General features: G+C 42.4%; 1 protein-coding gene across 1 annotated transcript in view; it reads left to right on the plus strand.

The window, feature by feature from the left end:
- Positions 1-22,567, plus strand: part of nsmaf (neutral sphingomyelinase (N-SMase) activation associated factor) — a 95,964-nt gene that overhangs the window by 37,410 nt on the left and 35,987 nt on the right. Inside the window, exons 15-21 of the mRNA XM_055634019.1 lie at positions 7,876-7,966; positions 10,076-10,139; positions 10,226-10,277; positions 10,379-10,499; positions 15,490-15,621; positions 18,616-18,658; positions 18,780-18,946. Coding sequence (XP_055489994.1) covers positions 7,876-7,966; positions 10,076-10,139; positions 10,226-10,277; positions 10,379-10,499; positions 15,490-15,621; positions 18,616-18,658; positions 18,780-18,946 — 670 coding nt within the window. The remainder of the gene's footprint in view (positions 1-7,875; positions 7,967-10,075; positions 10,140-10,225; positions 10,278-10,378; positions 10,500-15,489; positions 15,622-18,615; positions 18,659-18,779; positions 18,947-22,567) is intronic.

A 22,567-nucleotide genomic window follows, 5' to 3' on the forward strand; every position in this document is an offset into this window, starting at 1 on the left:
TGCACACCATAACCCTCAAGGCATTTAGCAACTCTTACAGATTACTTAAATTGGTTGTAATTAAACTAGTCTGTCACTGTGCTGTCAGCATGTGGCTTACATGCTGTGAGCCCAAGAAAAACATCAAATTTCTCATGCACAGCTAATGTGCTCATTCCATTACTAGTTTCTAGTCATCAGAGGCCCCATTTAACCTTCCCTTGTCGAATTTAAATTAACTTTTTTTAAATTTATATATAATAATGGGACATGATGCATGGCCCAAGACTATTACTGGAGCTAATGTCCATCCCTTTGTTCTCTCTCACCTATGATTGGCAATACAGTATTTTGCTGTTTTAATGTTCCTGACTTCAAAGCAGGAACGTTAGATGAGCGTAAACATTTGTCGCTTTAGTAATTTAATTTGCATTCTATCTTTAGTTAACAGTTTGTTTAGAAAATATTAAAACTAACATGAAGTACAACACATCTTGCTGTCTATGATGAGACAGATTGAATCCCATAAGCCAGGTTCAGCATTTATATTAGGCACTTTATTTTAATGTGCACTTGATTTATGTCGCCTGAAGCACTGAATAAACTATTTTTATTCAGTGAGTAAATAAACTATTTACTGACAAAATTGCCATGGTTTCCATGGAACACAGGTTTTTCTTTGTATAATGAGTGCTAAAGAAAGTTAAGCAATGCCTCGCTAAATATAGAGAATAATCAGAGCCACAACAACATATTGTGAATGGCAAAGTCCCAAATAGAAGAAATGACTTCAAGCTGATTGCATTCAAAATTTACACATCCTGATTGAAAATTATGAAATATCTGTCACCTCAATAGCTAGCTGTAAAATTATACTCTGGGCAGATTTCCCTTTGTCTTCCGGTCCCTTTTGCTCATCCAAAATTCTGTTATTGAAATCCTATTCCTTTGCCAACTCCTGCTCACCTGGATCCTTTTTGTTGATTTATCTATAATCTACATGTCCGAATACCTTGTGTACAATTTTTATACTCTTGTATAAATCGTATTTGGGCCTTATTTCCTCACTCCCTTGCTCTAAAACCTTCTCCAGCCTTGCACCCATTGAGAACTTTGCATTTCTCCATCTCTTGCCTTTTATGAATTTCCAACCTATTTCACACCACAATTTATAGCTTTAATCTGCAATTGTTATGTCCCATACTTTTGGATCCCATTGTTAGACCATTCTTTAAATCCCTCTACTTGTTCCAGGACCCTTCTTAAAACTTCCATCTTTTAGAACAATCCCAACCTTTCTTTACTTCATCTCTAGTTTCATAAACTAATGCAGGGGTCAGCAACCTTGTTCTGTATAGGAGGATGCATGTCTGTGAACGGATAGCAGGCCACACCTATCACGTGTACACATGGATCCCGCCCCAGATGTCAGGAAATCACATGTTCACAGAAGGTAGACAAAAATGCTGGAGAAAGTCAGTAGGTGAGACAGCCTCATGCAATCCTTCCATGTCTCCCCCACTGAGCTTATCCAGCATTTTTGTCTACCTTTGATTTTTCCAGCATCTGCAGTTCTGTCTTAAACGTGTTCACAGAAGATGCGCGACCGTGCCGATGGCTTTGTGCAGGATGTGGTACAGCCAGAGCACAGGGCGCCCGGGGCTGTTGGGGATGCTCGGCGGGCCGGATGATTACGGGGGAAAAAATCCGCCTGTGGTCCGGATGATTTCGTGTTACTGTAGGGCCATAGGTTGCTGACCCCTGAACGAATGCCTCAAAAGCACATGACACGTTTTCCAACTGTAAAAGTGTTTTATAAGTGGAAGTTGTATAGTGAGACATGTGTTAGATTGGATTATAAACTGAAACTAGCTATAATGAGTTGTGTTCTGAAATTGTCATACAGCGTGGAAATAGGCCCTTCAGCACCACTTGCCCTCACCGACCAACTTGTCCCATCTACACTAGTCCCACCTGCCTGCATTTGGCTCATACCCCTCTAAACCTATCCTATCCATGTACCAGACATGTGCTGTGATTAATTACTCGGGGTAGGCAGTCAGTCGGCCGGCTTAAAAAAAAAACTTAAACCGCGCATGCGCAGATTGTTCTCTCCGTAAAAATAAAAAAAATAAAAATAAAGACAGTAGCATCTCAATTTGCCAAAGGCTTCCAAGTCTCCTTTATTCTAAATTACTGAATGGGTGGGGTGGGGGTGAAGGGTGATGGCTGGTGGATAGATGGTGGGAAAAACAGGAGCCCAGGGAAAAGTTGAATCAGTTGCCATCTTATTGATTCAGATTCAGATTCAGATTCAGATTCAATTTTAATTGTCATTGTCAGTGTACAGTACAGAGACAACGAAATGCATTTAGCATCTCCCTTGAAGAGCGACATAGCAAACGATTTGAATAAAAAATAAATAATAAGTGTCCGGGGGGGGGGTGATTGGCAGTCACCGAGATACGTTGTTTAGTAGAGTGACAGCCGCCGGAAAGAAGCTGTTCCTCGACCTGCTGGTTCGGCAACGGAGAGACCTGTAGCGCCTCCCGGATGGTAGGAGGGTAAACAGTCCATGGTTGGGGTGAGAGCAGTCCTTGGCGATGCTGAGCGCCCTCCGCAGACAGCGCTTGCTTTGGACAGACTCAATGGAGGGGAGCGTGGAACCGGTGATGCGTTGGGCAATTTTCACCACCCTCTGCAGTGCCTTCCGGTCGGAGACAGAGCAGTTGCCATACCATACTGTGATGCAGTTGGTAAGGATGCTCTCGATGGTGCAGCGGTAGAAGTTCACCAGGATCTGAGGAGACAGATGGACCTTCTTCAGTCTCCTCAGGAAGAAGAGACGCTGATGAGCCTTCTTGATCAGAGTAGAGGTATTGTGGGTCCAAGAGAGGTCATCGGAGATGTTGACTCCCAGGAACCTGAAGCTAGAAACACGTTCCACCTCCGTCCCGTTAATGTGGATGGGGGTGTGCGTGCCGCCTCTGGACTTCCTGAAGTCTACAATGAGCTCCTTGGTCTTCTTGGAGTTAAGGGCCAGGTTGTTGTCAGCGCACCATGCTGCTAAGTGCCGGACCTCCTCCCTGTAGGCCAGCTCATCGTTGTTGCTGATGAGGCCAATCACCGTTGTATCGTCTGCATACTTGATGATGGTGTTAGTACCATGTACAGGTGTGCAGTCATAGGTGAAGAGGGAGTAGAGGAGGGGGCTCAGCACACAGCCCTGAGGAACGCCGGTGTTCAGGGTGAGGGTTGAAGAGGTGTGCTTGTCTAACCTCACAGACTGGGGTCTGTTGGTTAGAAAGTCCAGTATCCAGTTGCAGAGGGAGGGGTCGATGCCCAGGTTACCGAGTTTGGTGATCAGTTTTGATGGAATAATGGTGTTGAATGCTGAGCTGTAATCGATGAACAGCATTCTTACATAAGTGTCTCTGTTGTCAAGGTGGGAGAGGGCGGAGTGAAGTGCCGTTGAGATGGCATCCTCCGTACTCCTGTTCTTGCAGTAGGCAAACTGATAGGGATCCAGTGTGGGGGGTAGGCAGCTTTTGAGGTGTGCCAGGACCAGCCTCTCGAAGCACTTGGTGATGATAGGGGTAAGTGCAACTGGGCGGAAGTCGTTGAGGCTTGCCGCAGTGGAGTGTTTTGGCACTGGCACGATGGAGGTGGCTTTAAGGCAAGTGGGGACAACTGCTTGGGCAAGTGACAGGTTGAAGATGTCAGTCCAGACGTCTGTCAGCTGCGCAGCACAGGCACTGAGCACGCGCCCGGGGATGCCGTCAGGGCCAGCAGCCTTACGTGCATTAGTCCTACTCAGTGCCACGTACACGTCGTAGGGGGTGAGTGTGAGGGGTTGTTGATCGGCAGGTAGCACAGCCTTGATGGCTGTCTCTAGATTGTCCCTGTCGAAGCGGCCATAGAAGTGATTAAGCTCCTCAAGGAAGGAGGCGTCGCTGGATGTGGGGGTGATGTTGGAGGGTCTGTAGTCCGTGATGGCCTGGATGCCTTGCCACATGCGTCGGGGGTCGGAGTTGTTGTTGAAGTGCTCCTCAATCCTGAGCTTATGGCAGTGCTTGGCCTTCCTGATGCCCCTCTTCAGGTTAGCCCTGGATGAACTGTAGGCTCGAGCATCGCCTGACCTGAAAGCGGTGTCCCGTGCTTTCAGCAGTAGCCTGACCTCGCTGTTCATCCATGGCTTCTGATTCGGGTATATGGTCACCTGTTTGAGGGAGGTGACACTATTGATGGTGGAGTTTATAAAGTCCAGAACAGAGGATGTATAGGAATCAATGTCCGTGTGAGAGTCAAGGGTGGCCTGGGCTGCAAACGCCTTCCAGTCAGTGTTTCCAAAACACTGCTGAAGTGTGAAGTCCGCTTCCTCTGACCAGACTTTAACTGTCCTTACAGTTGGTTTAACCCGTCTGATGAGTGGGGAGTACTTAGGGAGCAGGAACAATGAGACGTGATCAGACTGACCAAGGTGGGGGAGGGGGATGGCTTTGTAAGCTTCAGCCATGTTGGTGTAGACTTTGTCCGGTGTCTTGTCTACTCTAGTGGGGAAGGATACATGTTGGTGGAATTTGGGGAGTACAGTCTTCAGGTTGGAGTGATTGAAGTCACCCGCAACAATGAAGGCTGCCTCGGGGTTGTGAGTCTGTTGTTTGCTAATGGCTAATGGTATTGAATGACAACACTTGTTCAAGGGACCAATTGGGGGGAGAGTTCCTTTCACAGCGTGTGGAGAGTCTGTGCCAGGGGTAAAGTTGCAGGGAGGGCAGGAGTGTTGAGAAGGAGGGGGTCAGGGATAATGCCAGTAACTCACTCACCGCTGCTGCGGCGCTCAAGGCGCGGATCCACCGCATTGTAGCCAGGGATAGAAGCAGCTCGCGTGGCTGCGAGCAGCCGCCGGGACCCGACAGCAGAACTGGTCACCACTTCAGCGCCTTCTGCCGGCCCGCTCAACTTTGGCAGTGCTCTCCATTTGAACACCTCTCACCTGCTCATGTCAGCCGCTTCCTGCAAATCCTTAAATTCCCACAGCCGAGTAACCTCAATCGCGCTGTCGGAATTGAAGGATTTGCGGGAAGCGGCTGACATGAGTGTGGCAAGTGAGCAGGAGCGAGGTTTTTAGACGGAGATCTGCCAGAGGTGAGCGGGGGCCGGCAGAAGGCGCTGAGGTGGCAGGCGATTCCGCTGTCCGGCCCGGCCCGGCGGCCGCTCAAAGTCACCCGAGCTACTTCTCCCCCCCCTCAATGCGATGGCTCCGTGAAAGGAGCTTCGCAAGTGGGTTACTGGCATGATCCAGATCCCCTCCTTCACAATGCTCCTGCCCTCCCCGCAACTTTACCCCAGGCCAGACTCCCCAAACGCTGTGAACGGAACTCTCCCCCACCCCGGGAAATACGGTATTTAATAACATATAGCACCAAGAAATGTACTTACCACATTATTGTGGTAAGTGGCCGATTAGGAAAACGGGAGATGCAATGAGACCTGGGTGTCATGGTACACCAGTCATTGAAAGTAGGCATGCAGGTGCAGCAGGCAGTGAAGAAAGCAAATGGTATATTCATAGCAAAAGGATTTGAGTATAGGAGCAGGGAGGTTCAACTGCTGTTGTACAGGGTCTTGGTGAGACCACACCTGGAGTATTACGTACAGTTTTGATCTCCTAATCTGAGGAAAGGCATTCTTGCCATAGAGGGAGTGCAGAGAAGGTTCACCAGACTGATTCCTGGGATGTCAGGACTTTCATATGAAGAAAGACTGGATGGACTCGGCTTGTACTCGCTAGAATTTAGAAGATTGAGGGGGGATCTTACAAAACTTACAAAATTCTTAAGGGGTGGGACAGGCTAGATGCAGGAAGATTCTTCCTGATGTTGGGGAAGTCCAGAACAAGGGCTCAAGGATAAGGGAGAAATCTTTTTGGACCGAGATGAGAAAAAACATTTTTCACACAGAGAGTGGTGAATCTCAGGAATTCTTTGCCACAGAAGGTAGTTGATGTCAGTTCATAGGCTATATTTAAGAGGGAGTTAGATATGGCCCTTGTGGCTAAAGGTATCAGGGGTTATGGAGAGAAGGCAGGTACAGGATACTGAGTTGGATGATCAGCCATGATCATATTGAATGACGGTGCCGGCTCGAAGGGCCGAATGGCCTACTCCTGCTCCTATTTTCTATGTTTCTATTATTGGTACACGAACTCCATTCTTCTCTCTTTGTTTTCTAAGATACTCTTCAGATAATGGCATCCATATTTGAAAAACCCGACAAGAAACTAGTGTTGCGCCTGTGCAGTACAGCAAAGGCAGACGGCTTGAGGCAGCGCTGACGGCACATGGGCTGCACAGACCTTCGCGCGTTGCAACTGCTGCGGAGGAAAGGCACTGAGAATTATGCTTACCTAAGAGGTCGATCTCTTAGATAGGCATAATTCCCCCATGCCTTTACTATTTATATTTAGTAATTACCATTTTATAATTTTAGTCAGGGTAGGCAGTGCCTACCCTGACGGCACGTGCCTGCCATGTACCTGTCTAAATTTTTCTGAGTTGTTGCAATTGTACCTGCCTCATCTTTATTCACTGCAGTTCTAAAGTAGCATTTGTGGGAGGTTAAATCCATCCCCATTTTGGGTCGGAACCCCACATCAGAGTTCCTCCAGTAGATTGGTTGATCTCAGAAATTATTGTGAACAGTCACTGTCTAATTCCTAGAAAGTGAATTCATGGTACAAAATTATCCCTGGGATGGTACAACTTATTAAAAAGTCTTAAATTTCATATTGTGAGGCATTATGCATAGTTTTCAGATAAAGGTGTATTGTTTGTGTATATAAAGTTTGTCTAATTTCTGTTCCTGATCATGTCTTGGAGTATCCCTACTGTGTTGATTGACTATTAAATTTGAAGATGTCAGAATGAAGAGTTGAAGTTAAACGTTGCACAATACGAGTGTGTGAAAGAGTTTAAGGTGGAGAAGCTGCAGCACGGGTGCAACCCCACCCCCTCAGGTGCAGAGGTCCAAGTCCAGTGGCATGATGAGGTGTTATGACTGGTCATTTCTTTGACTGCAGTGAATGTCCAAGTCTAATGTGCTCAGATGTGCCTATTCATTCTGTAGCACACTGCTGGACAGCTGCCTTGGTCACTGAATCACCCTGTTTTTCCTCCCCGAGAACACTCTTTACACACTAGGATGAGCAAGTCCTTATTTCACTGAGGGTACCCACACCTGGTTGAAAGACATTTCAAAGCCGTTGCCCAGGGTGTGGGTGCTGTCAGGTGTAACAACTTCTTGGCCTGGGACTGGGCAGTGTCTACCACTCTTCGTAGTCTCCATAGCGTACGAGTTGCCAAACTAGGCTGGCGCAAATAGTCAGTATTGTCTCTACCATACACCTGTAGAAGTTCAAGAGAGAATTCATCGACATACCGAATCTTCTCAACCATCTAAGGAAGTAGTGTTGATGAGCTTTCTTTGTGATTACATCAATGTGTTGTCCCAGAACAGATATCCAGAAATATGCATACCCAGGAACTTGGATGTGTTCACTCTCTCCACTCAGGTATACCCATGATACACTCTCATAGTCAGTTTCCAAAAAGCAAAGCATTCCATTTCTGTGTGTTAACATTTTTGATTAGTAGAGAAATTGAAGTGGCCTGATTGTAAGGAATAATAATTTTACAAAACATCAATGTGATGTCATCCAATGAATGGTGATTGACTAGAAGCAATACATTGGTTTATCTCTAGAAATATTGCTTAATCTCACAAGCAATTTTCTGATTTATTTTAGATTTCCAGTATCTATTATTTTGTTTTAGTGTTCCTGTTCCAGAGCACGTACACAAAAATAGATTCACAATTGCTTTTGTTTTGTTATAGAGTCGCTATCGAGAAATGCCTGAACCAAAGTTCATGTATGGAAGTCACTATTCTTCCCCAGGTTATGTTCTCTTCTACCTTGTGAGAGTTGGTAAGGTTACCTAATTTTCCCCTTGTTAATAAATTCTCAGTGATTTTTAGCATAAAGAGTTAAATCCACATATTGTAAAATCTGGTGATGATGTTATCACACCATCTGTGTGATTCTAGAAAAAAATCAAACCGTGTATCAAATTTCCAGGTCTTTGGAAAGGGCTGCTCTAGTGGGGTTTTTTTTTAATGATATTTATTTTCTTATTAGTTTAGCAGTTTGTAAACATATAATTTATTTTCTGGTCTATTTAAAATCTAAATTTGTGGATGTGAAGAGGATGTTTCCACCAGTGGGAGAGTCTAGGACTAGAGGTCAAAGCCTCAGAATTAAAGGACGTTCTTTTTTTTGTCAGAGGGTGGTGATTCTGTGGAATTGTGCCACAGAAGGCTGTGGAGGCCAAGTCATTGGATATATTTAAGGCAGAGATAAATAGATTGTTGATTAATACAGGCATCAGAGGTTATGAGGAGAAGGCAGGAGAATGGGGTTAGGAGGGAGAGAGCGATCAGCCATGATTGAATGGCGGATTAGACTTGATCGGCCCGTCAAGTCTATCACATGATCTCTCTCTCCCTTCTAATCCCATTCTCCTGCCTCTCCCCATTACTTCTGAAATCTGTACTAATCAAGAATGTTACTCCTATCACATGATCTTATGAATATTCTGAAACAGGAGAGACATCTTACCTCCTCACATTATTTTATGATCATCTTATCATGTTTGCTAAAATCTGTGAAAATGGCATGACTGATTGATCAAGTACTGAAATGGCAACTGTTTGATAACTGAATTCTTGACGACAGAAATGCTACTATGAGCTACATTTCAATCCTTAAAGGCATACAATTCAGAAAATGAAACCAAAAGGTAAATATTAAAATTGTTTTAATGTTTATATTGCCATTTCCATTCATTTCGACATACAGCACAGAAACAGACCCTTTAACCCCATGTCCCATTTCCCTGTGTTTAGTCCATATCCCTTTAAATCTTTCCTATCCATGTGCCTGTTCAAGTGCATTTTAAATACTGTTATGGTAACTGCCAACTCTGTTAGCTCATTCCACATATCCACCACCCTCTGAGTGAAAACATTGCCCCACTGAATATTGTTAAATCTTTCACCTCAACTTAAATTTTATGTCCTCTGTTTCGTGATCTCCATACGCTGGGTAAAAGACTGAATTCACCTCATCAATTCCCCTCATTATTTTATACACCTCTACAAACTCAGCCTTTAGCCTCCGGAGCTTCAAGGAATAAAGTCCAGGCTTGCCCAACTACTCCCTACAGCTTAGGCCTTCTAGTCGTGGCAACATCTTCATAAACCAGAATTTTACATATGATTCTTCATTAGTAATGATTTATTATCTAAAAGGTTGAGGGCAACATACATGGGAGAATGCCACCAGCTGCAAATTCCCATTGAAGCCACACACAAGATATTGCTATTCTTTCAATGTAACTGAGCCAAATGCTGGAACCCTCTTCCCAATTTCATTATGGAAGTGTAATCATGGCGGTGACTGCCACTATACACTGCGTGAAATAGCACATTATTGCCACAGTGCGCTGTCTCACTGGCCAAAGCCAACTGAGAATGGATATTAAAGGCTGATCTTTTCAATTACGAGTACATCCAGTGCCTACATCCAGTGAATTGTTGTCATGAATTTTGTTCTGCATATGCTTCTACCACTGCACTATTTTTCACGCAATATAATCAGTAGATAAAACATAATTTGGTGTGCACAGCGTCACTATATATTTGTCCAGTGCGTTTGGCTCTTCTTATGTCTTTTTTACTTGGATGTTGCAAATTAGCTGTGCACTGTAAAACATTATCTCTGTAATTTTTCTGAAAGTTTCCAGTGTACTTCAATGATTAAACTAAATTAATTTACAATTTAAATATTCAAAAGGCTGTAGATTCTGAAAGCTTGAAATCGAAACTGAGAAGGTTGAACAGCACAGCCAGCAGAAAATATTATCTGGCATACACTCTTTATAGATGCAATCAGATCTGTGGAAAGTGTCAGCATTTTACATTACTAAATATGGTTTACAAAGATTTTTTAAGAGGTAACTTATTGTATCTTTTTCAGCGCCCGAGTACATGTTGTGTTTGCAAAATGGGAAGTTTGACAATGCTGATAGAATGTTCAACAGGTTTGTTTTAATACTTCAGGCAATTTGTCATTTATGAGTTAACCAACATATTTATGTTTTTCAATAAATACTTGGTCTAAATTCAGTTTTGCAGAGACATGGAAAAATTGTTTAGAAGGAGCCACAGACTTCAAAGAGGTAAGAGGTAATTCTGGTATATTACTGGTGTCAACATAGAGAATAAACTATTTTAATTAGCATCTAGTTTACCAATCATCATTTCCCTTTTCATTTCTCAGTTGATACCAGAGTTTTATGGCACAAATTCCAGCTTCATTGTAAACAATTTGAAGTTGGATCTTGGAAAAAGGCAAGGGGGGAAAACGGTGGACTCTGTGGAACTTCCACCATGGGCAACAGGTAATTATACCTTTAGTAATGTTCAACCTTCGGTTATTCTTTCTGCCATTCCAGACATATATAAATATATATTACATTGAAATTCTAATTCATACTTACAAAATTGGAAAGTGTATTTATTTAACACTTTAATTAAGTAAAATGTTCCCACATGCTAAACAGAAGGGGCAACAAACTAAATTTGACATTGGGTTATTCAGAAAGTGAGACCAAAGAGTGGTTTTAAGAAGCATCTGAAGAAAGGGCGGAGAGGTTTAGGAAGGGGATTGTGTTCAGGGAAGGAATTCTAGAGTTTTGAGCTTGGGCAGATAAAAGTACAGGTGCACAACCTTTTATCCGAAGATCCAAATAACGAAAACCTCCGAATAGCAGACATTTTTTCAGTCCTTGAAGAAAGGTCCTTGAAAACGTTCACCGAGGGTGGCCCGCAGAGGTGACAGCGGAACCTCCGGTCAGTCCTCGAAGAAAGGGGAACTAAATCCCCATTCATAAAGGAGAAGGTGAGGGTATATTGCGCGGGAGGATTAATAATTGACAAAATGCTGCTGTCTGCCCACTGAGTTAAAAAGTTCCCACGGTAGACTCACGATACACAGTGTATCGTGAGTCTTGCGTGGGAACTTTTTAACTCAGCGGGCAGGGAGCAGCAGATTGTCGCTCCCTTCAGTTTCACCCCACCTACACCCCTCTGCTTCCCGGCTATGTGTGTGACCCCCTCCCTCCCCTCTCCAGCTCCCCGCCCATTGCACCGGCGTGGGGGCTTTGCACTGTCACATACAATGCCAGTCACCGGAGACGTCAGGACCAACGGGACACCGACCCCCAGGCCCACTGCAAGCACGGAGATCCCAGAGACCCACAGCCAGCAGCAGCCCAGCCCCGTTCCAACTCCAGAGGAAAACTGCAAACTAGCGGGAGACATCAGGACCACCAGAAGCTGCTCCCCGATGGGCCGCTACGGCGACAAGTGGCAGTTCGCCCACAGCCCGAGCTGTGCCTCCTCATCGGGACACCGACCCCCAGGCCCACTGAAAGCACGGAGATCCCAGATCAGCAACTCCAGCCCAGCCCCGCTCCAATTCCAGAGGAACACGCTCCCCGTAGGGGCAGAAGCTGATGGTGTGCAAGGTACGTCTTGTTCTTGGGGTCGCGCAGCTCGGGCTGTGGGCGAACTGCCACTTGTCGCCGTAGCGGCCCATCGGGGAGCGGATTCCTCTGGAGTTGGAGGGGGAGGGGGGTATTGTGCTGTTTGATCGCCCCCTGCTATCCCAGGGACAGGGAGACAGGACGTTCACCGAGGGCGGCCCGCAGAGGTGACAGCGGAACCTCCGGTCGGTCCTCGACGAAAGGGGAACTAAATCCCCATTCATAAAAGAGAAGGTGAGGGTACATTGCGCGGGAGAGTAGGAATCCCAAGACAAAGTTGAGTGAGCGTTCACTGAGGGTGGCCCGCAGAGGTGACAGTGGAACCTCCGGTCGGTCCTGGAAGAAAGGGGAACTAAATCCCCTTCATAAAAGAGAAGTGGAGGGTATATTGCCCGGGAGGGTATATCGCCTACCTGGAAGAAACCGGACATTTTTTCCAGGATGTCGTCTGCACACCAAAGCTCACGTTTGGCGCCAAACGCACGTCGCCTCTGCTGCACACGGATATAAGAGTGTGAAAATGTCGCCTTAGGCCGCCTAAGGGCATGTAGCCCCGCTAGGGTGACATGAGTGCGAGAGGTGATTCAATGCTGCGGTCACATTTACAAATTCAGGAATTCATTCAACACACTGCATTTCATACAGACATTTATTCTGCAAGAATAAACTACATTGAAGACTCAAACTCGCGACCGAGGAACTGCCGGGATCAAGGCGCAAACTCGCGACCTTGTGGATATGAGCCGAGCACTCTACCACTGAGCCAGCCATTAAAATCTACGCTAAAAAATTTCCATTCCGAAGGCCGACAAATTCCGAATTACGAAAAGTGTCTGGTCCCAAGGCTGTCGGATAAAAGGTTGTGCACCTGTACCAGCAAAGGGTGTGCTTATAATGTAAGCGAGGTTCAGGATTCTAGATTGGAGGACCATTAAAATCGTGGTAAATTACAGAACTAAAGGATCCATCACTTACAGAGAAATGGATAATGATCTTAATGGAATGAATGTAAGTTTTTCAGGATTGAGGATTACTTGCTCACACTCTATTATAGTGGGTGGGGGGGGAGGTTTTGGTGGCCTGAAATAGAGTGTCAGTTTCAGGAACTTGGTGTCGAGCATGTGAATAAGGTTTCAAGGTCTTAAGGGGAGTTTATTGTCACATGTACCAATTAAGGTACAGTGAGATTTGAGTTACCATACAGCCATACTAAGTGAAAAGCAACAAGACACACAATCACATAAAATAAAAGTTAACATAAGCATCCGCCACAGCGGCTCCCCCACATTCCTCGCTGTGATGGAAGGTAATAAAGTTCAATCTTCTTCCTCTTTGTTCTCCCGCGGTCGGAGCTGTTAAACCATCCGCAGTCGGGGCAATTAAAGCCCCCGCAGCCGACGATCGAAGTTGGGGTGATCAAAGTTGGGGTGATCGAAACTCCCACAACGGAGCGGTTGAAACTCTTTCCGCGGCATGGAGCTCCCTAGTTGGCGTCTTCTTACCAGAGACCGCGCACACGCCCCGCGGTTGGAGCTTCGATCTCCGGCAAAGGGACCCGCGATGTCAAAGTCCGGCTTAGAGCTCCCGTCGGTCTCCAGGAAAGGCCGCACCACTCCATGATGTTAGGCTGCAGTGGGGACGGAGATATGATACGGGATAAAAATCACATCTCCGTCGAGGTAAGACATTTTTTTAAAGTTTCCCCCAGCCCCCCCAACCCCCACATAAAACAAACCAAGGAACACTAAAACATACTTTTTAACATGTACTAAAAATAACAAAAAAGAAAGGACAGGCAGACTGTTGGCAAGGCAGCCACTGCTGGTGGTGCCACCCGATGCCCAAAGTATTGCTGGCAATGCTGGTCTAGGCGAGGATGCTAACATTGCATTGATTATCCTTCAATGAATTTGGAGGATTTTGTAAGGACAGTTGTGGTGGTATTTTTCCAGTGCTTTGAGCATCTTTTTATAGGTGCTCCAGGTCTCAAAATAATATGAGAGCTCTGATTACTGCCATAGGTTTTGTGCCAAGTCTAAGGTCTTGAACTTCAAGTACCCTTTTTCTCAATCAATCAAAGGATGTGGTTGAATAATGAAGATAGTGATGAATTTATCATTGATGTCTGTCTTTGCCAAGAAATTCTCCTGGGATATGGTGGTGACGGAGGCAGATACAATAGTCTTGTTTAAGAGGATTTTAGATCGACACATGGATATGCAGGGATTGGAGGGATCATATGCAGGCAGATGAGGTTAGTTTATCTTGGCATCATGCTGAGCACAGACACTGTAGGCCAAAAGCCTTGTTCCTGTGCCATACTTTTCTACATCAAAAGTGGTTCACATTTTTCTGGCTCTCACGGTGAACTTTTATTGTCAGTGAGCAGTGTTGTGTAACAGGTGTGTAGAGGTGTTTGGCCTTGCAGATATTGAATGTAAGCCCCATCTTATTTGCTTTGGTAAATAAGTTGACAGTGTCTTGAAGGTCAGCCTTCAGATGTGAACCAATTTAAGCATTGTTTGTAAACTGCAACTCAACTAACTAATGAGATTCAGATGACCATGACAGGATTCAATGATTCCATGGTACTTTATTTAATGCTTTAATGATAGTGCATTCAACAATGATTGTACAGTTTCCCAGCTGTTCTGAAGATTGGCTCCACTCGCTAGAGAAGATGGTTGGGGCTGAGGTATAACTATAACATAAAACAAATAGCCATCAAATAGAGCCTGCGTTAATAAAGTGCTTTTTTTAACCTATCAGTAATTATTTACTCGAGTGGCTCTTTCAGTATCTTCTATAACCAGTATTCTCATAGCAATAATTTGCTGTTTCATGCATATGTTCTCTTATTTCCTGCCCCTTGGGGGTTAATCGGCCTATGCACTGCCAGCTGTACCATTGTGCTACCTATTTAGGGTGTATTTATAATAAAGTTTCGATTTGAGACTAGTAACTGATAATCCTTCTCCAGCCAAGCTGAACATGGTTAATAAATTATTGGTTCTTGCTTGTACTAAATTGAAACCATGCACCAGCAACATTAATTATTGGAATCACATATGCATTGAATTTGAACATAACAGAACATTAAATGTAATAAGTGAATAGGGAGACGGCATATTCTCAGTATTGAAATTGAGCTAACATAAGATGAGTATGTACTCAAAGATGCATGAAAATACTCTTTATCATTTTGTAAACATGTCATACAATGTGCATGATGTTGAACTTATTCTTTCATCAGATCTTTCTTTATTTAATCTTAAATCTATATTTGTTCTTGATTCCTAACTTTATTGCAAACAAAAAATCACTTTGATTATAAATATGGCTTGGAATAAACCTGGTCTGGTTCCAAAGGTTTTGGACATCATAATCTCATTAAAGTAGCATTTGTAATTTCATAACTTTTACATATAATCCCAGCTAATATTTGTCCCCAATTCTTCAATAAAAATTGTGGATTACCTGAAATTAATTTAACACAATTACTCTTCAACCTCCTTAGTGCAAAACTACAATTATGTGTCAAAATATAATAGTACTGATTTCTGTGATGTAACTATTTGTTACCACATTAAGCATTGCTAACATTGAATAAGATTGCATCTGTGAAATACAAAAGTCAAGGAAATTATGGGCATGAAGGGTGAATAATACAACGCAATTACAAAATCAAAAATAATTTTAATTTTCCAACCAATTCGAAAAATAAACTAGATTATGCTGGAATGTTTTAAATCTTTTATTTTGGTGCTCTATTTAAAAATTACGATTTATATTATTGAATTTATGTGGTTAAAATGAATGAGTTAAAACTAATTGTGTTCTGTAGGTCCTGATGATTTTCTAAAGAAGAACAGAAATGCTTTAGAAAGTCAGTATGTTTCTGAACATCTACACGAGTGGATTGATCTGATATTTGGCTATAAGCAAAGGGGAAGTGAAGCCATTGCAGTCTACAATGGTATGTTTTTCTAATATTGTAAAAACTGCTTGTTTTTAAAATTATAATGTTCAAAAGTAGAAATATATAAATTTGATTGTAAGAATTTGTATTCCTTACAAGTTATTAATTTCAGTAATTGGAATGTCAAGCTGGATTTGAAGGCATTAGTTATATCAGCAACTTGTAGCAATGTTCATTCGCAGTTTTTTTTAAATTATAAGTTGAAACTGTTCAGCAGGTTTGCAATTTACAGAGATTGCATAATGAGGAACAATTGTTTCACCGCATGCATAGGTACAGAGATCAGAGATAGTTTGATATCAATTCCTTTGTACTGAAATGAACAATCTGACTGGGCCATTTTCTGCACAAACGGCAGGATATTCAGTACAAGCATTAGAACTGATTAACTAGGGAATAGAATGGGCAGGATGTTTCAGAAGTTTGGTTGGAGAGTGCGCAGCCCAAGTGAAAAGGAAACATTGATGTATGAGAGTTCTACAGAATGACCACATGATTTGCAGCACTGTTATTGACTTTTTTGTTATAAAAGCATGTGATGAATTTGGGCCTTTTATATTTTTATTTCCTTTGGTCTTACTGGATGTTTTGGGACATCAGCATTGCTGTCTTGTGTTGCTATTGGATGTTTGTATTTTATTTTAAATGACATACAGAAAGCCGTATAAATGAATTAATTAATTCTGTCATAAATATCTTTAATTTTGAGGATTCTGGGCATGATTAATTGTTTGATTTTGTGGGATATTTTAATTAATGACTACCTCACCTCAATGGTCATGAAATGCTTCGAAAGGCTGATCAACGACTACATCTGCGCCTTCCACCGTCGCACCATGGATCCGCTGCAGTTTGCATACCGTCCAAACAGATCCATGGATGATGCGGTCTCCCAGGTTTTGCACACCACATTCTCTCACCTGGACAGGCAGAAGGAGGGCTATGTGAGGATGCTGTTCATTGATTTCAGTTCAGCTTTCAAGAGTCAAGAGTGTTTTATTGTCAAATGTCCCGGATGAGACAATGAAATTCTTACTTGCTGCAGCACAACAGAATATGTGAATATGTTAACATAGTACATAACGAGGGAGAGAAAAAAAGAAAAAGTTCAATAAATAACAAATATAGTACAATAATAATAGTCTTTTGCAGAGTCAATATAGTGCAACAATAATATAGTATTTCAACACCATAGTCCCCACCAGACTTGCCGATAAGCTGCTGGAACTAGGACTGAACACTCCTCTGTGTGCCTGGGTCCTGGATTTTCTGACTGTCAGGCCCCAGGTGGTCTAGATGGGGAGACATCTAGATGGGGAGACACCCTGAACACAGGATCCCCCCAGAGTTGCGTCCTCAGCCCCCTACTGTACTCCCTGTACACACATGAATGTGTGGCCAGGTTCAGCTCTAACTCCATCATTAAGTTTGCTGATGACACAGTGGTGGTAGGCCTGATCTCCGATAACGATGAGAAGGCCTACCTGTAGGAGGTGGCTGACCTGGCATTTTGGTGTCGCAATAAGAGCCTCCTCTTGAATGTCACAAAAACTAAGGAGCTGATTGTAGACTTTAGAAGGGCACAATAACCAAGGACGTACACGACACTGGGGATAAATGGTACAACTGTGGATAGGGTGAACATCATTAAATACCTGGAAGTGCACATCACAGAGGATCTGACATGGACAACACACATTTCCGCACTGGTGAGAAAGGCAAGGCAGCGCCTTTACCACCTCAGGCAGCTGAGGAAATTCAGAGTCTCTCTGAGGATCCTACAATCCTTCTACTCTGGCGATGAAGAAAGCATTCTGACCGGAAACATTGCTATTGGTTTGGCAACAGCTCTACCCAGGACAGGAAGGCTCTGCAGAGAGTAATGCGTTCGGCCGAACGCACCAAGGGAACTACACTCCCCTCCCCCTGCAGGACCACCAGGAGGTGCAGATCCAGAGCCAGCAAGATCATGAAGGACCCCTACTACGCCAGCAATGGACTGTTCCACAGTCACAGCCACAGACCGGTCAGGAAAGTGCCTCCGCTGTCACACAGCAAAAACTGAGAAGATGAGACGGAGTTTCTTCCCACAGACCATCAGGACTGTAAACTCTGATCTCACCAGGGCGTAAATACTATTGTGTCTTTTTTAAATGTAAATACTGGTTCTGTTCTGTTGTTTTGCACAATCCTGCAAACATTGCCACTTTCATTTCACTGTATATCGTGTATGTGACAAATAACGTTGCTTTGGCCTGACTTTGTTCTGAATTCTAAAAAATAGTATCCAATCTGGCTTGTGTGCAAGTTTAAAATAAGTAAATTTTATTTAATTGGCAAAAAAGCCCAATTCTTTTTGAATAGATTTAATTTGTCTTCAGTACTGTAACAGAATTTATACAAAGCTGAAAACAGAATTTATGTTCGAGTACCTTATTTATGGATCTTTTCCCCTATCAGTTTCCTTTATTAGTGCTCTACTTATATTGAATTGTTCATTTGTTAACTGTTATTCAAAAAAAATAATTAATTGAAACTCTTCAGATGCTGTGATTTATGACCAATATCAAGAAAGCATAATCCTAATCCTGTGTGAAAACACTTTGAATTGCCATGTTAACCGATAAAATGTCTTAACATTTGAAAGGTAACTAGTAGAAAAGAAGTACTCAGAACTTTTTGAGGCCTTGAAAAATATGTTGGCGATGTAATGCAAAAGGATTTTATGGCGATTTCTAGTTGGCAGAGATCATTGAAATACGATGCCAAGTACAAGACGACAATGAAAATAAACTAGTCATTCTTTATCAATGATTTATTGCAGCAAACAAGACCTGGACCGGGACATTAATTCTCATGTTAATTCTGTGCGTAAAAGGGAAACTTGGTGTTTAATTGATTTAAGTTTTTAAGTTCATTACCATCAAATATAGAAAGAACTGGAAGGTTGAATGCCCCCAAAAAAATGACTATAATTTCACTTTGTTACAGTGTTTCATCCTTTGACTTACGAAGGAGGAGTTGATTGGGACAGGTAATGAATATACAGCCTGCTTTACATCACTTTTATAACATCATCATGAAGGATATAATTTAAAATGCAATTCAAACAAGCTGTTTTTGAGCACATCTAACTTACAATCTCTTGTCTTCAGCATTGAGGACCCAAATCAGAAGATAGCAATGCTAACCCAGATACTAGAGTTTGGACAGACTCCAAAACAGCTGTTTACCAGTCCACATCCTCAAAGAATAATGCCAAAGTTTCAGAACCTTTCCCGAGGATTCAGCCGTGGTTCTTCCATGACAGATTTATCTCCAGGTACAAATGAACTGCATATATTACATATCGCTTAGAATGCGGTGTTCCAGACACCTTTGTTGTTAACAGATATAATTTCCTTTTACGTAAAATATTTGCTTCAAGCTGAAGGTGATGTAAATCAGTTTGTAAGGTTATCGCAAACAAGATGGCATGGGATGTTGTGCACCACCAGTAAGATGCATGAGGCCCTGGCTACCACCAATATATAACACAGAAGCAAACCGTTTGGCTCCCCAGTTCATTTCATATTTATGCACCACATGAACCTTTATAATCTACTTTATTTAACCCTGTAAGCAAAATCCTTCATTCCTTTCTCCATCAAACTTTTTCCTTAATATAACTATAATGACCACTTCAACTATTTCTGGTGAAAGAGGAAAAAATATCTGTCATTACAATCAGCTTATATGTAAAGTATTTTTTTGTTTATTGGATTAATTGCTTATTCTATTTATGACTCTGATTTTTATGTTTTCTTTAATTTGATTAATTGCTTATTCTTTTTATGACTCCAATTTTTATTCTTTTTGCTTTACTACATTTACAAGTGAAAATGTCTTCTGGTGACCTATCCTATCAAACACTCTCAAAATCATAAAGGTTGCACCTTATTTTTTCTTTCCTGGAGAAAATAAACAACTGAGTCATACAGTGAGGAATCGGGCTCTTCAGCCCAACACAACCATGCCGACCAAGACGCCCCATCGAAACTAATCCCATTTGTTTGCATTTTGCCCATATTCCTCTAAACCTTTCCTATCCATGTACCTATCCAAGTGTCTTTTAAATGTAGTTATTGAACCTGCCTCAACTAGATTGTTCAATCTTTCCTATTAGATTCTAATTTAAGAATTGTACCTTTTTATTTTGTTTACACCTTCTGTGTCTTAAACCTTTCTTATAATATGGAGGCAAGAGCCTTCAATAATTTTGTATAAGTTTGTCTAAATTTGATTCCTTAAAAGTTTAACTTCTGTTTCATCATTATTTCTTTTGAGATGAGGCCCTGTACGTGGTTTGATACTTCCATTAACTTTATTAACCTGCAGGAACATCTGTTGTTACTCCACTTCCGGCACAATCATTTGAAGAACCTTTTATCACCACTCAAGTGCTATCATTCTTAATTCGCTGTCCTGCAATCTATCTTCCTCAGCATTGGCATGGCTTTTACTGAAGTACCAATTTGATATTGTAGATTGCATTAAGTACAGTGAGTTTTTAAAGTACAAGGAACTATAATCTGATACTAGGAAACATTTCTGAATCATTCTGAAACGTATTGTTATAAAAAGTTATTAAGTTCGTCAGGCTCTTAAGAATTGTATCTTTTAAACTGCTGCATTGATATACAAGTTGTGGAGAAGGAAAAGGGAAGCTGAATTAAATTTGGATTTCTGCAATAGCAGAAATGGTAGCAAAAAATGGTTTGCAGCCTCCTTTGCTGCGAAATTTGTATGGTAATGCAGGTTTCCTTTTTAACGTGATTATACTGTGCCAAGTTATAACTGAATATAGTTACACCATGTGACTTCTCTATTCATTTTAGTAATAGTTATTACATTTAATAACTGAATCTAGCAGTTTCAGTCCAAACTAGAATAGGCATTCAAAAATGCTTGACCAAAGGACTTTAAAAATTGGATATATTCAAATATGGGTGTTTCCGTAAGGGTACCAATGTATGACATGGGTGGCCAAATTGGAAGTTATTAAATCATAATGAAGTACCACAGCACTAAAATGGGTCTGCCTATGATCCGTTGGAGCTAATTTGTGATCAAAATTGACCAAAATTGTACTAAAATTTAATACTTTCAAAATTTGAAGGAAAAAAACTGATTTTTTTTTTTTTATAGACAATAGGTGCAGGAGTAGACCATTCGGCCCCTCAAGCCAGCACTGCCATTCACTGTGATGGCTGATCATCCACAATCAGTACCACGTTCCTGCCTTCTCCTCATATCCCCTGAGTCCGATATCTTTAAGAGCTTTATCTAACTCTCTCTTGAAAGCATCCAGAGAATAGGCCTCCATTGCCTTCTGTGGAGGAAAATTCCACAGATTCACAACCCTCTGTGTGAAAAAGTTTTTCCTCATCTCTGTTCTAATTGGCTTACTCCTTATTCTTAAATGTGGCCCCTTGTTCTGGACACCCCCAACACCAGGAACATGTTTCCAGCCTCTAGCATGTCCAAATCCTTAATAATCTTATATGTTTCAATAAGATAACCTCTCATCCTTCAAAATTCGAGAGTATACAATGGACAATAGACAAAGGATGCAGGAGTAGGCCAATCTGCCTTTCGAGCCAGCACCGCCATTCAATATGATCATGGTTGATCATCCCCAATCAGTACCCCGTTCCTGCCTTCTTCCCATATCCCCTGACTCCGCTATTTTTAAGCCCCCTATCTAGCTCTCTCTTGAAAGTATCCAGAGAACCTGCCTCCACCGCCCTCTGAGGCAGAGAATTCCACAGACTCAGCACTCTCTGTGAGAAATAGTGTTTTCTCGTCTCCGTTCTAAATGGCTTACTCCTTATTCTTAAACTGTCCCATCCTAGCCGTTCCATTTTATCAACATATGACAGTCCCGCCGTCCTGGGAATTAACCTCGTGAACCTACGCTGCACTCCCTCAATAGCAAGAATATCCTTCCTCAAATTTGCAGACCAAAATTGCACACAATACTCCAGCTGTGGCCTCACTAGGGGCCTGTACATCTGCAGATGGACCTCTTTGCTCCTATACTCAACTCCTCTTGTTTTGAGGGCCACCATGACATTTCCTTTCTTCACTGCCTGCTGTACCTGCACGCTTACTTCCAGTGACTGATGAACAAGGACCCCCAGATCTCGTTGTACCTCCCCTTTTTGAAACTTGACACCATTCAGATAATAATCTGCCTTCCTGTTTTTGCCACCAAAGTCGATAACCTCACATTTATACACATTAAACTGCATCTGCCATGCATCTGCCCACTCACCCAACCTGCCCAAGTCACCCTGCATCCTCCTCACAGTTCACACTGCCACCCAGCTTTGTGTCATCTGCAAATTTGCTAATGTTACTTTTAATCCCTTCATCTAACTCATTAATGTTTCAGAACCTTTCCCGAGGACAAGAAAACACAGGGACACATCTGATATTTTTCTTTGTGAAAACACTTTTATATTATTTTGGCTATACATCATGATCTATACTACTTAAAATACAGGATATGAAACAATGGGAATTTACGGGAACACCATATCGTAGTCAAGAGTCGAGAGTTTTATTGTCATGTGTCCCAGATAGGTCAATGAAATTTGTACTTGCTGCAGCACCTCAGAATATGTAAACGTAATACAGAACGGGAGATAAAAGTTCAGTGTGTCTATAGACCATTGACCATATATACACAATAAATGCACAGATATAGTGCAATAGTAATAATAGACTGTTATTGTTCAGAGCTTATTTGATGTCGTGTTTCATAGCCTGATGGTTGTGGGGAAGAAGCTGTTCCTGAACCTGGATGGTACAGCTTTCAGGCTCCTGTACCTTCTTCCCGATGGCAACGGAGAGATGAGTGTGCGACCAGGATGGTGTGGGTCTTTGATGATGTTGGCTG

Source organism: Leucoraja erinacea, chromosome 4 (genome assembly GCF_028641065.1).
Source record: "Leucoraja erinacea ecotype New England chromosome 4, Leri_hhj_1, whole genome shotgun sequence".
Classification (NCBI taxonomy): Eukaryota; Metazoa; Chordata; class Chondrichthyes; order Rajiformes; family Rajidae; genus Leucoraja; species Leucoraja erinaceus.